Source organism: Anomaloglossus baeobatrachus, chromosome 6 (genome assembly GCF_048569485.1).
Source record: "Anomaloglossus baeobatrachus isolate aAnoBae1 chromosome 6, aAnoBae1.hap1, whole genome shotgun sequence".
In the NCBI taxonomy this organism is placed as follows: Eukaryota; Metazoa; Chordata; class Amphibia; order Anura; family Aromobatidae; genus Anomaloglossus; species Anomaloglossus baeobatrachus.
Genome location: NC_134358.1, coordinates 38,145,288 through 38,159,168, shown reverse-complemented (window position 1 = coordinate 38,159,168; position 13,881 = coordinate 38,145,288). Strand labels below are relative to the sequence as shown.

Sequence of the window (13,881 nt, the reverse complement as noted above, 5' to 3'; positions counted from 1 at the left end):
CTAGGGTGTAAGTGAGGCCTAATACCTGGTTAGCTAGGGTGTAAGTGAGGCCTAATACCTGGTTAGCTAGGGTGTAAGTGAGGCCTAATACCTGGTTAGCTAGGGTGTAAGTGAGGCCTAATACCTGGTTAGCTAGGGTGTAAGTGAGGCCTAATACCTGGTTAGCTAGGGTGTAAGTGAGGCCTAATACCTGGCACTCTGCAGTGCAAGTGAGGCCTAACACCTGGCGGTCTAGGGTGTAAGTGAGGCCTAATCGCTGGCAGTCCAGGGTGTGATGCTTAATACCTGGTGGACTAGGGTATAAGTGAGGCCTAATACCTGGTGGTCTACAGAATAAGTGAGGCCTGATTCCTAGTCGTCTAGGGTGAAAGTGAGAAAATAGCAAAAAAAAAACAAAAAAAAAAAACTATGCAAGAAACAAAAAAATGTATTATACATGAAATGATTGGCACAAAGTCGTGTTTTAGAAAAATGAAAGCTGACTTTTATTATTTTAACAGCCATCCATTGGACATTAACATGCATACGTAATTCTGTTACGCACACATCACATTATTTTATGTTAGTCATCAAAGATTAAACGTACAACATACGTCCTTACAAAAATGAGTCAAAATGCAACCTAAAAACATCCTTTTTTCTTTTTTTTTTTTTTTTCCTAAGTCAAAAATTGTGCTGGGTACCAAGAGAATTTTTTTTATTTTTTACAACAGTTAACTTAAACATTTTCGCTCTTTTTTTTTTTCTTGGCTGTTCATGGAGGGAAAAAAAAAAAAGCCGCAACAGAAAAAAAAAAAAAAAAAAAAAAAATCTGTCTGTATGTTTATATATATATTTTTTTTTCTTTTCTTTATGACAGCAGAAGTAGGCAGATCCGCCATGCAGTTTAAGCAATATTAAATATTAGTATATTTTCTGGGGAAAAATAAAAATAAAATAAAAGTTTTTAAAATATTTAGTTCAAGTCACAGAATTTTTCCCCACACGTAGGCGGAAAAAAATAAAAAAATTAAAAATAAACTAATGCGATGCATAAATAGCTGCCACTGAAACGGCCATTGTAAAAATGTTCACACCGCCTTCCCAGGCTTCAATCCCATTGATTTTGGCACAAAAAAAAATAAGACGACGTCAGAGCTTACTTAAGAACAAGAACACAGCTTTTAAAAATAAAAATAAAAAAAAAAAGTTACAGAAAGGGCGAGTGAGATCCGGAGGAGGGGAATAAAACAGAGGAGCTGGACAAAGTCATTGCAATCACTAGAACGTGTCTCAGTCATCGCAGAATACTGTCTTGTGTCCACAGCAGATACGCAGCACCGCACTGTTATTGCAGCATTGTCTTGATTTGCTTCGAGGTAGTCTCATCATTCAAATGTTTCGTTGTGTACCTGAGAACGCAAACAGAGGACGACCGTGAGGATACACAGCAAACGTGCACACTGACAAGTTACCTGTCCCAAGATATATCAGATTATACCCCAGAGCTGCACTCACTGTGCACATACATTACTTATCCGGAGTTATATCCTGTATTATACTCCAGAGCTGCACTCACTATTCTGCTGGTGCAGTCACTGTGTACATACATTACATTACTTATCCTGTACTGATCCTGAGTTACATCCTGTATTATACTCCAGAGCTGCACTCACTATTCTGCTGGTGCAGTCACTGTGTACATACATTACATTACTGATCCTGTACTGATCCTGAGTTACCGCCTATATTATGCTCCAGAGCTGCACTCACTATTCTGCTGGTGCAGTCACTGTGTACATACATTACATTACTTATCCTGTACTGATCCTGAGTTACCTCCTATATCATGCTCCAGAGCTGCACTCACTATTCTGCTGGTGCAGTCACTGTGTACATGCATTACATTACTTATCCTGTACTGATCCTGAGTTACCTCCTGTATTATACTCCAGAGCTGCACTCACTATTCTGCTGGTGCAGTCACTGTGTACATACACTACATTACTGATCCTGTACTGATCCTGAGTTACATCCTGTATTATACTCCAGAGCTGCACTCACTATTCTGCTGGTGCAGTCACTGTGTACATACATTACATTACTTATCCGGTATTATACTCCAGAGCTGCACTCACTATTCTGCTGGTGCAGTCACTGTGTACATACATTACATTACTGATCCCGAGTTACATCCTGTATTATACTTCAGAGCTGCACTCACTATTCTGCTGGTGCAGTCACTGTGTACATACATTACATTACTTATCCTGTACTGATCCTGAGTTACCTCCTGTATTATACTCCAGAGCTGCACTCACTATTCTGCTGGTGCAGTCACTGTGTACATACATTACATTACTTATCCTGTACTGATCCTGAGTTACCTCCTGTATTATACTCCAGAGCTGCACTCACTATTCTGCTGGTGCAGTCACTGTGTACATACATTACATTACTGATCCCGAGTTACATCCTGTATTATACTCCAGAGCTGCACTCACTGTGTACATATATTCCCCACATAATAAGAGGAGCAGGCAGGTAACATAAGGCAGCACTGTACCTCAATGCTTCCATTATAGGGGCTATTATCTGGCCACTAGAGGGAGCACAGGCGCTGACTGCTATGGTTATCTCCCACACTAGCTCCCTCTAGTGGCTGCAGAATGTCATTGCAGGGGGTTTGGTGCTCTGTATCAGAATAGATCACTATAAAGATCTATTCAGAAATGATTCCGCACAGGACGCTGGTCCTAACTGCGAGATGGTGATATAAGAAATGGTTAATATCGGCTACACGGGCCGGTGGTGACGGTGCTGACAAGCTGTAAACAGACTCTTGCGCACGGCCGTCCTCTCCGCCATGGATCCATGCTCCATTACCTCTCGGCTCTTCGGTAAGCAGATGCTTCACATCAAGAGCAGAGGTTTTCTTGGGACCAAAAAGAGACAGTCCGGAGACTGCAGCGACTGACGGACGGCTGGGAATCGAGACTGTCACGGGCGGCCGGGCCTAGAACTCACGCCCCGCCATATATTACACAGGACCACGCCCTGACTCCTCCATGACGGCCGGCCGCTGCTGGGAATCCGTACCTGAGAGCGTTTAGGAGGCCTTCTACACTGTTGGGGGGCTGTTCTTTGAGAACTTTAATGCAGCCTTTCATCTGAAACCAGAAAAGCACAGCCGGGTTAATAAATTACCGCCCTAATGCGACAACGTCAGGTCATTACCATATTCCCGCAGCTACAAGGGTTTTTAAAGGGTTTTTCCACACATTTATATATGGGCATTATCAAATAGTTCTTGTGAGCACAAGAAATTTTGCAATTTACTGCGCGGTAAAATTTTCAGTCGTTCTTGAGATATTAACGCTTTTCTTTTGTTTACAGTTTGTTTCCATGGAGACCGACCACCGCTGCTAAACAGAATGTGCTCAGTGCGTAGAAGCTTTTGCCTATTGAGCCTGTAATCACACCGCTGAAGCTGGCCAGGATCGCTGGATAGCGCCATCACCTCCTAATCCTGGCCAGCTTCAGAGCACTGCTTACACGCCAGAAAGCAGCAGTGGTCGGTCTCCTAGGCAACCAGCTTTAATCTAAAGGAAGAAGTGTTAATATCTCAAGAAAGGCTGACATTTTTAATACATAGCAAATTACAAAACTGCTTATTTTTACAAGCCGTATCCAACAATATAAGCATCTATCAAAACAAGAGTAACCCTTTAAGGTCTATCACTCCCTCTAATTCATGTAAGCGGTATCTTGGCAGGTTATAATGGGGACAGTGATTTGCATACACACAGATCTCCATTATAGAAACCTAATAGTAAGGATGCCGCTACACCAGATGTCAGCCTGGAAGCTTATGGACTCTAGGGGTTTTCCATGCTAACCCGCCCATGCTGCACTACTGCATCTGCACCCATCCTTCTTACGAACAGGCTGGCAGCAGAAATCTTTACATCTTAGGGACAACTAGAAACATTCCTACTAAAGGGAAAATTCTGCTATGTACTGTGTAATGGCCGTGTCTGACCGTACAGGGACATGGTCTGATCATATCACAGCTCCTGGGCAGGGGAGGAAGAAAAAGAGTATACAGACATTACAGCACGGGATCAAAAATAATTCTTTCTTTGAGGTGAATCAATTTTAAAAACAGGAAGGAAAATGTTTTACCGCACAGAAAAAAAATTTTGAGATCCCATGCTGTCCTTTCTGTGAGGTAAAACAAATTTTATATGAAATAAGTATTTTATGTTTTCATTGTTGATCATTATAAAAAAGAAAATAATATGTATATATGTGTGTATATATATATATGTATATAATACACCTACATACACATTAAAATGTATTTTTCCTATAATGATCAAAAATGAAAGCATATGTATATACATATATATTTTAATTCTCAATCATAATTTAAAAAAAAGAAATTATATATATATATCATCTATTTAAATTTCTGATCATTCTAAGTAAAAAAAGTGTGTTTTTTAATTATAATGATCATAAATGAAAACAGACTAATATATATAAATTATATATATATATATATATATATATATATATATATATATATATATATATATATTAGTCTGTTTTCATTTATGATCATTATAATTCAAAAACACACTTTTTTTACTTAGAATGATCAGAAATTAAAATAGATGAGATTATATATATATATATATATATATATATATATATATATATATATATATATATATATATATATAGAGAGAGAGAGAGAGAGAGAGAGAGAGAGAGAGAGAGAGAGAGAGAGAGAGAGAGCGAGAGAGAGAGAGCGAGAGAGAGCTATTAAAAATTTAGAAATGGATATATATTACAATGATAAAAATTTTAAAAAATAGCTAATCACACTTAAAGTTAAATAAATATAAAAAAAATAAAAAAATATATATTTTTTATAAATATATATTTATATAAATATATATTTATTTATATAAATATTTTTTTTTTATAAATATATATATATATTTATAGAAATATATATTTATAAAAAAATATATTTTTTTATATTTTATATTAAAAAATATATACATTATAGAAATTAAAACGGACTATGTACATATATATATATATATAATGTACATAGTCCGTTTTAATTTCTATAATATATATATTTTTTAATATAAAATATAAAAAAATATATTTTTTTATAAATATATATATATATTTCTATAAATATATATATATATATATTTATAAAAAAATATTTATATAAATATATATTTATATAAATATATATTTATTTATATAAATATTTTTTTTTATAAATATATATATATATTTATAGAAATATATATTTATAAAAAAATATATTTTTTTATATTTTATATTAAAAAATATATATATTATAGAAATTAAAACGGACTATGTACATATATATATATATAATGTACATAGTCCGTTTTAATTTCTATAATATATATATTTTTTAATATAAAATATAAAAAAATATATTTTTTTATAAATATATATATTTCTATAAATATATATATATATATATATATATTTATAAAAAAAATATTTATATAAATAAATATATATTTATATAAATATATATTTATAAAAAATATATATTTTTTTATATTTATTTAACTTTAAGTGTGATTAGCTATTTTTTAAAATTTTTATCATTGTAATATATATCCATTTCTAAATTTTTAATAGCTCTCTCTCTCTGTATATATATATATATATATTACTATTAAAAATTTAAAAAAAAGATATAAATTATAATGATGGACATTTTAAAAATAGCTAATCACACTTAAAAAAAAAAAAAAACTATATAAATATAAAATTAAATACAGTATATATTTACTTTTTGATCATTATATTTTCTTCCACTTTTTAATACCACTAGTATATTAGTGGTATTAAAAATTGAAGAAAAAAAAAATCCCATTTAAAATAAAAAAATTCTGATGTAAACAATATGGTGATATAATATGTCACAGGACACATTCCCTCCCTATAGTAAGGTAAGAGCCGGGTGTCCGGGTGAAAAGTTCAGGCCGTCTGATGTGAGAATGGAAGGTGTGATGATTTTTTTTTCTTCAAGAACAGCTTAAAAATATAAAAAAATAAAAAAATAAAAAAGTGCTGTCCTGGCTTTTTCTTCATCAACCCTTCACGTTCAGATCAGCGTTTCCTGCGTCCTGCTGCGCGGTGGTCTTGGTGGAGGTGACCCTGCACTGCAGCCTGTCACTTTTGCTGCGGTCTCCTGACACCGGCGCGTCGTCTTTGAGAACTTTCCTGCTGACTGTGTGCTGTGCTAATGGACACGGCGCAGGATTGTGGTGCTAATGCACCTCCTGATGCTGCAGAAGCCGCGCGCCTCTTTAATATTCAAAGAGAACAAACATACATCAATCTTTGACATTTTGGCGAAGGCTCCCACGGGATGCACGTGGTCGTACAGGATGATGACTCCCACCATCACTCTCAGACAAAAGGACACCGTCTCCTCATTTGTAAACCGGCTCCTGTATTCTCTGCAATCACAAAGACACATGACATATTTCACAAACATTCACAATAAATATATTTATCCATTTCCATCTCTCAATCAGGTGAATCTCGGGAATTTGTCGTTGTTAGAGTTTTATTTTTCTAGAGGGGGCTCGTCCCGCGGGATTCTAGAGGGGGCTCGTCCCGCGGGATTATAGAGGGGGCTCGTCCCACGGGATTCTAGAGGGGGCTCGTCCCACGGGATTCTAGAGGGGGCTCGTCCCGCGGGATTCTAGAGGGGGCTCGTCCCGCGGGATTCTAGAGGGGGCTCGTCCCGCGGGATTCTAGAGGGGGCTCGTCCCGCGGGATTCTAGAGGGGGCTCGTCCCGCGGGATTCTAGAGGGGGCTCGTCCCGCGGGATTCTAGAGGGGGCCTCGTCCCAAGGGATTCTAGAGGGGCCTCGTCCCAAGGGATTCTAGAGGGGCCTCGTCCCAAGGGATTCTAGAGGGGCTCGTCCCAAGGGATTCTAGAGGGGCTCGTCCCAAGGGATTCTAGAGGGGCTCGTCCCAAGGGATTCTAGAGGGGCTCGTCCCAAGGGATTCTAGAGGGGCTCGTCCCAAGGGATTCTAGAGAGGGCTCGTCCCAAGGGATTCTAGAGGGGCTCGTCCCAAGGGATTCTAGAGAGGGCTCGTCCCACGAGATTCTAGAGGGGCATGTCCCCAGGCTTCTCTGCATAATAACCCAGTGAACCACGCCCCCTTGTATAAATTCTAAATACTTAATAAAAAGGCCCATATCTCTGGTACTGTACAGTGGATTAAAAAAAAAATATATATATGAAATACTCATTATTTTATTCTTGTCTCTCCAATAAGAAAACCTAATTTTTCAGCACTGACCACTGGGGGGACTCACCACTATGGGGGGACTCACCACTATGGGGGGACTCACCACTATGGGGGGACTCACACATATTATGTTATTATTAACTTTAAAGCGGTTGTCTATCTTTAGGAACATTTTTTTTTTTTATTTAAATGTCTATTTGAGGCTAAAAATAATTTTTGCAATTGAGTTACATTTAGAATGTTGCAGGGTTTGCCTGCTTCTATAGCCTGTGTTGCACTGTTTGTTGCTGGCTATGGAATGAGCTAACTGAGAATCCATCGGTGAGCTCTTTCAAAATAGCCTGAAGAGAGTTTGTAACTCTGTCTTTTTCTGAGCTCCTCTGAGGACCAAACTACAATATTATAAACTCTGGAATTTAAACTCTACTAAAACTATAAAAATAGTAATAAATTAAGTCAAAGTGAAACATTTTTAACCCCTTCAACACGACACTGTTTTCACCTTCATGACCCGGCCATTTTTTTTTTTAACATTTTTTTCCAATTCTGACCAGAGTCACTTTATGTGGTCATAACTCTGGAACACTTCACCAGATCCCGGTGATTCCAAGACTGTTTTTTCGTGAAATGTTCTACTTCATGTTAGTTACAAATTTAAAACAATATATTTTTTTTCTATTTATTTGTGAAAATATTGGAAGTTTAATGAAAATTTTGAAATTTTCCTACTTCAGTGTAAAGGCATAAAAATGTAAATATTACAAAAAATCTATGAACTTACGGAGTTTCCAGCATTACCCGACACACACTGGCCATGGTGCTTAGACAATCAGTGGTATTTTCTATAGGTAGGTTCTTGTTCTATGGGGGAAAAAGGATAATCATAAAGTTTAATAGAAGTAACAAAAAATCCTATCCCTAACCCTACCCTCAACCCCAGTCCAAACCCTACCCTCAACCCCAGTACAAACCCTACCCTCAACCCCCAGTCCAAACCCTACCCTCAACCCCCAGTCCTAAGCCCATCCTCAACCCCAGTCCTAAGCCCACCCTCAACCCCAGTCCTAAGCCCATCCTCAACCCCAGTCCTAAGCCCACCCTCAACCCCAGTCCTAAGCCCACCCTCAACCCCAGTCCTAAAGCCCACCCTCAACCCCAGTCCTAAAGCCCACCCTCAACCCCAGTCCTAAAGCCCACCCTCAACCCCAGTCCTAAAGCCTACCCTCAGCCCCAGTCCTAAAGCCTACCCTCAGCCCCAGTCCCTTAGCCCCAGTCCCTTAGCCCCAGTCCCTTAGCCCCAGTCCCTTAGCCCCAGTCCCTTAGCCCCAGTCCCTTAGCCCCAGTCCCTTAGCCCCAGTCCCTTAGCCCCAGTCCCTTAGCCCCAGTCCTAGCCCTACTCTCAACCCCAGTCCTAAGCCTACCCTTAGCCCCAGTTCCTTAGCCCCAGTCCTAACCCTACCCTCAACCCCATTCCCTTAGCCCCAGGTCCTATCCCGTCCCTTAGCCCCAGGTCCTAACCCGTCCCTCAATCCCAGTCCTATCCCTACCCTCAACACCAGACCTGGCCCTAGTCCTAACCCAACCCTTAACCCTAAACCTAACCCTAGGGCTTTTCAAAACTGGGGTATGCCTCCACCAGAAATGTTACTCCCTCCAGTCAAGATTTGGAGCAAAATGATTGCGAAAAAGTGTGCTGAGCAAAAATATTGAGTCATTTGAAGGTGTTTTACACCATAATTGTAGCGTAAACACCTTCATGAATGGAGTCCTTAAAGTAGTAACAAAAGATCACTGCTTTTTCTTTTTTTTTGATAGGGGGCACATTTTTAAATTTGTGACAGTACCAGCACCCCCAGCAGGTCTCGGTCTCTCCTGTGACAGTACCAGCACCCCCAGCAGGTCTCGGTCTCTCCTGTGACAGTACCAGCACCCCCAGCAGGTCTCGGTCTCTCCTGTGACAGTACCAGCACCCCCAGCAGGTCTCGGTCTCTTCTGTGACAGTACCAGCACCCCAGCAGGTCTCTCCCTCTCCTGTGACAGTATCAGCACCCCCAGCAGGTCTCAGTCTCTCCTGTGACAGTATCAGCACCCCCAGCAGGTCTCGGTCTCTCCTGTGACAGTATCAGCACCCCCAGCAGGTCTCGGTCTCTCCTGTGACAGTACCAGCACCCCCAGCAGGTCTCGGTCTCTCCTGTGACAGTACCAGCACCCCACAGCAAGTGTCTGCCTCTCCTTTCACAAAATTACAAGCGAGATCTACAAGTAGGGATCTGTGAGAGAGCTTTGCAATCTCGGTTGCTGCCTATGCAGAGCGCAGCAGTTGAGAAGAGTTTGTCATAAGCTGCTGCACTTTGCACAGGAAACTATCAAGATGACAAAGTTTACATCATCCTTCTATAAACTGTATGGAAACCAGCGAACGCCCTCGCCCCTTTCTTACCTCCGATACAAACTTAGTTGTGGCGTCACTTAACGTTTTCAGCATGGGCGTGGCCTCGGCATAGAATAGCGACATCCTATTGGCCAGTTCATTATTTACTTCGTTTTCTCCCTCTGCCTATAATTAGAAGGGGATTAATCATCATGTACATCACCCCGTATTCATTACATTACTCCGAAACAGACCATGAGGCGAGGAGCGCACCCCTTCACATCCAGGATTCAATATCGAGCCCTGAATAATGTGGGCTTTATTACTGGAGACATGTGGTCCCCTAATGAATAACGATTAAGAACTGAAAATCCCAATTAAATGAGTAAAAAAATTAATCCAAAATATCTCTGAAAAAATGAATTCAATTTTTATTGAATATGTAAAGCTTATTCTCCACCCCTGATGAAGAGGGCGAAACGCGCGTTGGGGCAGCACTCAAAAATAAATGCAAAAAAGTGTGGTCTATATTACCCCAGTGGTAACATTTCGGTTCAGCAGAACTATTCTCAAGGCTTGACAAAGGATCTGATGAAGTCATAGTACGGTCAGAGCAAGTAAAAAGAACGGACTCTGATAATACAGTGTATAAGCACCGGCCGCAGCTACTAGAAGGGAAACCAGCTCAGTCCTTACCGGGACATTATTAATCCGCATGCGGCTCAGAGTTCGCCTATAATAGCTGAAGTCATTCTGGATAGCGGGATTTGTCATCTGGAAAGGAACAAAAATGATGTAAGTCACTAAATCAGCATAATAAATGAAAATACAGATAATACACAAATAAATAAAATACATACAAAATGATCCTATAACAACTCATACAATCCAGAGAGAACAATTACTGGGAATTCGTAAAAATTCTGTAAACAAAAATGGCGGCAAAACTTATTTTACTGACATTTTTGACATTTTTTTTTTCTTTTAAAGACATTTTTAATTTTGACTTTTCAATGTTAACCCCTTAACGACCCATGACGTACTGGGTACGTCATGGATCGTGTGCCGGTAAGCCCCGCCCCCTGCCGCCGGCAGGCGGCCGCGATCCGCGCACATATCAGCTGTTATCAACAGCTGACATGTGTGCCTGCTAGCCGCGGGTGGAATCCACCCGCGGCCATTAACCCCTTACATTTCGCTGCCAAAATCTGGCAGCGATATGTATATGGGTGGCGCCATGACAGTCACTTACCCCGCCCCCGCCGGAAGTCACGTGACATGATCGCGTGACTTTCGGTGGTTTCCATGGTTGCACAGGGTCATGTGATGACGCCTGTAGCTAACATGACTCACTTCCTCTCAATGCCGGAATACAGCCGGCATTTAAAGTGAAGCAGCAAATCTGCAGTTCTCAGCTGTGTAGCTGAGATCTGCAGATAGTGCAGAGCGATCGGACTGCTGATCGCTATAGCCCCCTAGGGGGACTAGTAAAATAAATAAAAAAAAAAGTTTTAAAAAATTAAAAAAAATAAAAAAAAACTAAAAGTTCAAATCACCCCCCTTTCACCGCATTGAAAATTAAAGGGTTAAAAAAAAATACAAAATACACACATATTTGGTATCGCCACGTTCAGAAATGCCCGATCAAAATATAAAATCAATTAATCTGATCAGTAAACGGCGTAGTGGCAAAAAAATTCCAAACGCCAAAATTACGTTTTTTGGTCGCCGCAAATTTTGCGCAAAATGCAATAACAGGCGATCAAAACGTAGCATCTGCGCAAAAATGGTACCGTTAAAAACGTCAGGTCGAGACGCAAAAAAATAAGCCATCACTGAGCCTCAGATCCTCAAAAATGAAAACGCTACGGATTTTGGAAAATGGCGCAAAACATGCGCCACGTTTTTTGGACAAGCTTGTGAATTTTTTTTAACCCCTTAGATACAAGTAAACCTATACATGTTTGGTGTCTACAAACTCGCACTGACCTCAGGCATCACATAGATATCTCAGTTTTACCATATAGGGTGACACAGTGAATAAAATATCCCAAAAACTATTGTACGATCACACTTTTTTTGCAATTTTTCCGCACTTGGAATTTTTTTGCCGTTTTCCAGTACACTAAACTTATGGTTTCATTTAAAAGTACAACTCGTCCCGCAAAAAACAAGCCCTCATATGGCAAGATTGATGGAAAAATAAAAAAGTTACGCCTCTCGGAAGAAGGGGAGCAAAAAACAAAAACGCAAAAACGGAAAGTGCCCGGGGGCTGAAGGGGTTAAAGAACGTGTCTATCCACATATATTTCTATTTTTTACCAGCCTGACATATGGGCAGAGACCCGGATTCCAGAGATGAGTCACTTACTGGGCTGCTAAGTGTAGTATTTATATACTTAATATTTTGTCATCAGGAGATTATCACTAGAGGACTACTTGGACTGCTGGCAGGTAGTCCAGCCCCATCCCCCATCACTAATTGGCAGCTTTCTGTGTAGAACACCGGGGTTATACACAGAGCTGCCAATCAGTGGTCTGGGCAGGGTTATACACAGAATACTGCCAATCAGTTGTTGAGCGGGATTATACAGAGAGCTGCCAATCAGTTGTGTGGGCAGGGTTATACACAGAAAGCTGCCAATTACTGGTGTGGGCGAGGTTATACACAGAAAGCTGCCAATCAGTGGTGTCGGTGGGGTTATATATATATATAGAGAGAGCTGCCAATTAGTGGTGTGGGCAGGGTTAACAGAGCTGCCAATCAGTGGTGTGGGCAGGGTTATACAGAGCTGCCAATCAGTGGTGTGGGTGGGGTTATATACAGCGAGCTGCCAATCAGTGGTGTGGGCAGGGTTATACAGATCTGCCAATCAGTGGTGTGAGTGGGGTTATATACAGAGAGCTGCCAATCAGTGGTGTGGGCAGGGTTATACAGAGCTGCCAATCAGTGGTGTGGGCAGGGTTATACAGATCTGCCAATCAGTGGTGTGAGTGGGGTTATATACAGAGAGCTGCCAATCAGTGGTGTGGGCAGGGTTATACAGAGCTGCCAATCAGTGGTGTGGGCAGGGTTATACAGATCTGCCAATCAGTGCTGTGGGCAGGGTTATACAGAGCTGCCAATCAGTGGTGTGGGCAGGGTTATACAGAGCTGTCAATCAATGGTTTGAGGGGGTTTACACAGAGCTGCCAATCAGTGGTTGGGGGGGGGGGGGTATACAGAGCTCAGCAGTCAGAGAACTGGCAGATCTGCAGCAAAGAGAAGTTTTTAACCAAAACTGCAATAAGTGACATCTTTGGAATCAGGGTCTTTCCCCCTACATCACAATGCTCTCAGATTACATAGCAAAAACCTGCTGACAGATTCCCATTTACAAACAGTTTATTCTTCATCAAATCCCTGGTGTCATGTCCCTCATCTTTTGCTTACTTATGCTCAGTATATTAGCAATAATTATGGGAGAGGTGGAGGGGATCTGACTACACAGGTCTCGTTCATAGTCAAGCATCATGGAGTTACATGGGAGCTGCAAACACAAAACGATTTTTAAATTGTGACTATTTGCACAGTTGTAGCATAGCACTGCAGACATGTAAAGTGTGGCCTGCGGGAGGCGATAGGTGCATTAATGATAATCTGGGATGATTGCGGAGAGCCCCTCACCCGATGCTCAGGGATCGGTGGCCGATTGCGGAGAGCCTCTCACCCGATGCTCAGGGATCGGTGGCCGATTGCGGAGAGCCCCTCACCCGATGCTCAGGGATCGGTGGCAGATTGCGGAGAGCCTCTCACCCGATGCTCAGGGATCGGTGGCCGATTGTGGAGAGCCCCTCACCCGATGCTCAGGGATCGGTGGCCGATTGCGGAGAGCCTCTCACCCGATGCTCAGGGATCGGTGGCCGATTGTGGAGAGCCCCTCACCCGATGCTCAGGGATCGGTGGCCGATTGCGGAGAGCCTCTCACCCGATGCTCAGGGATCGGTGGCCGATTGCGGAGAGCCTCTCACCCGATGCTCAGGGATCGGTGGCCGATTGCGGAGAGCCTCTCACCCGATGCTCAGGGATCGGTGGCAGATTGCGGAGAGCCTCTCACCCGATGCTCAGGGATCGGTGGCCGATTGCGGAGAGCCCCTCACCCGATGCTCAGGGATCGGTGGCTGATTGCGGAGAGCCTTTCACCCGATGCTCAG

The 13,881-nt window shown here is 41.4% G+C and overlaps 1 protein-coding gene across 5 annotated transcripts in view; it reads right to left on the bottom strand.

Annotated features, from left to right (window-relative positions):
• Positions 1-461: 461 nt before the first annotated feature.
• CYRIB (CYFIP related Rac1 interactor B) overlaps positions 462-13,881 on the bottom strand; it is a 176,512-nt gene continuing 163,092 nt past the window's right edge. For all 5 annotated transcript variants that reach the window (XM_075352866.1, XM_075352863.1, XM_075352868.1 and 2 more), the window contains 6 exons: positions 10,384-10,461; positions 9,757-9,873; positions 8,098-8,177; positions 6,386-6,512; positions 3,079-3,149; positions 462-1,391 (listed from right to left, as the gene is read on the bottom strand). In XM_075352866.1, coding sequence (XP_075208981.1) covers positions 1,328-1,391; positions 3,079-3,149; positions 6,386-6,512; positions 8,098-8,177; positions 9,757-9,873; positions 10,384-10,461 — 537 coding nt within the window. In that variant the 3' untranslated portion in view covers positions 462-1,327. The remainder of the gene's footprint in view (positions 1,392-3,078; positions 3,150-6,385; positions 6,513-8,097; positions 8,178-9,756; positions 9,874-10,383; positions 10,462-13,881) is intronic.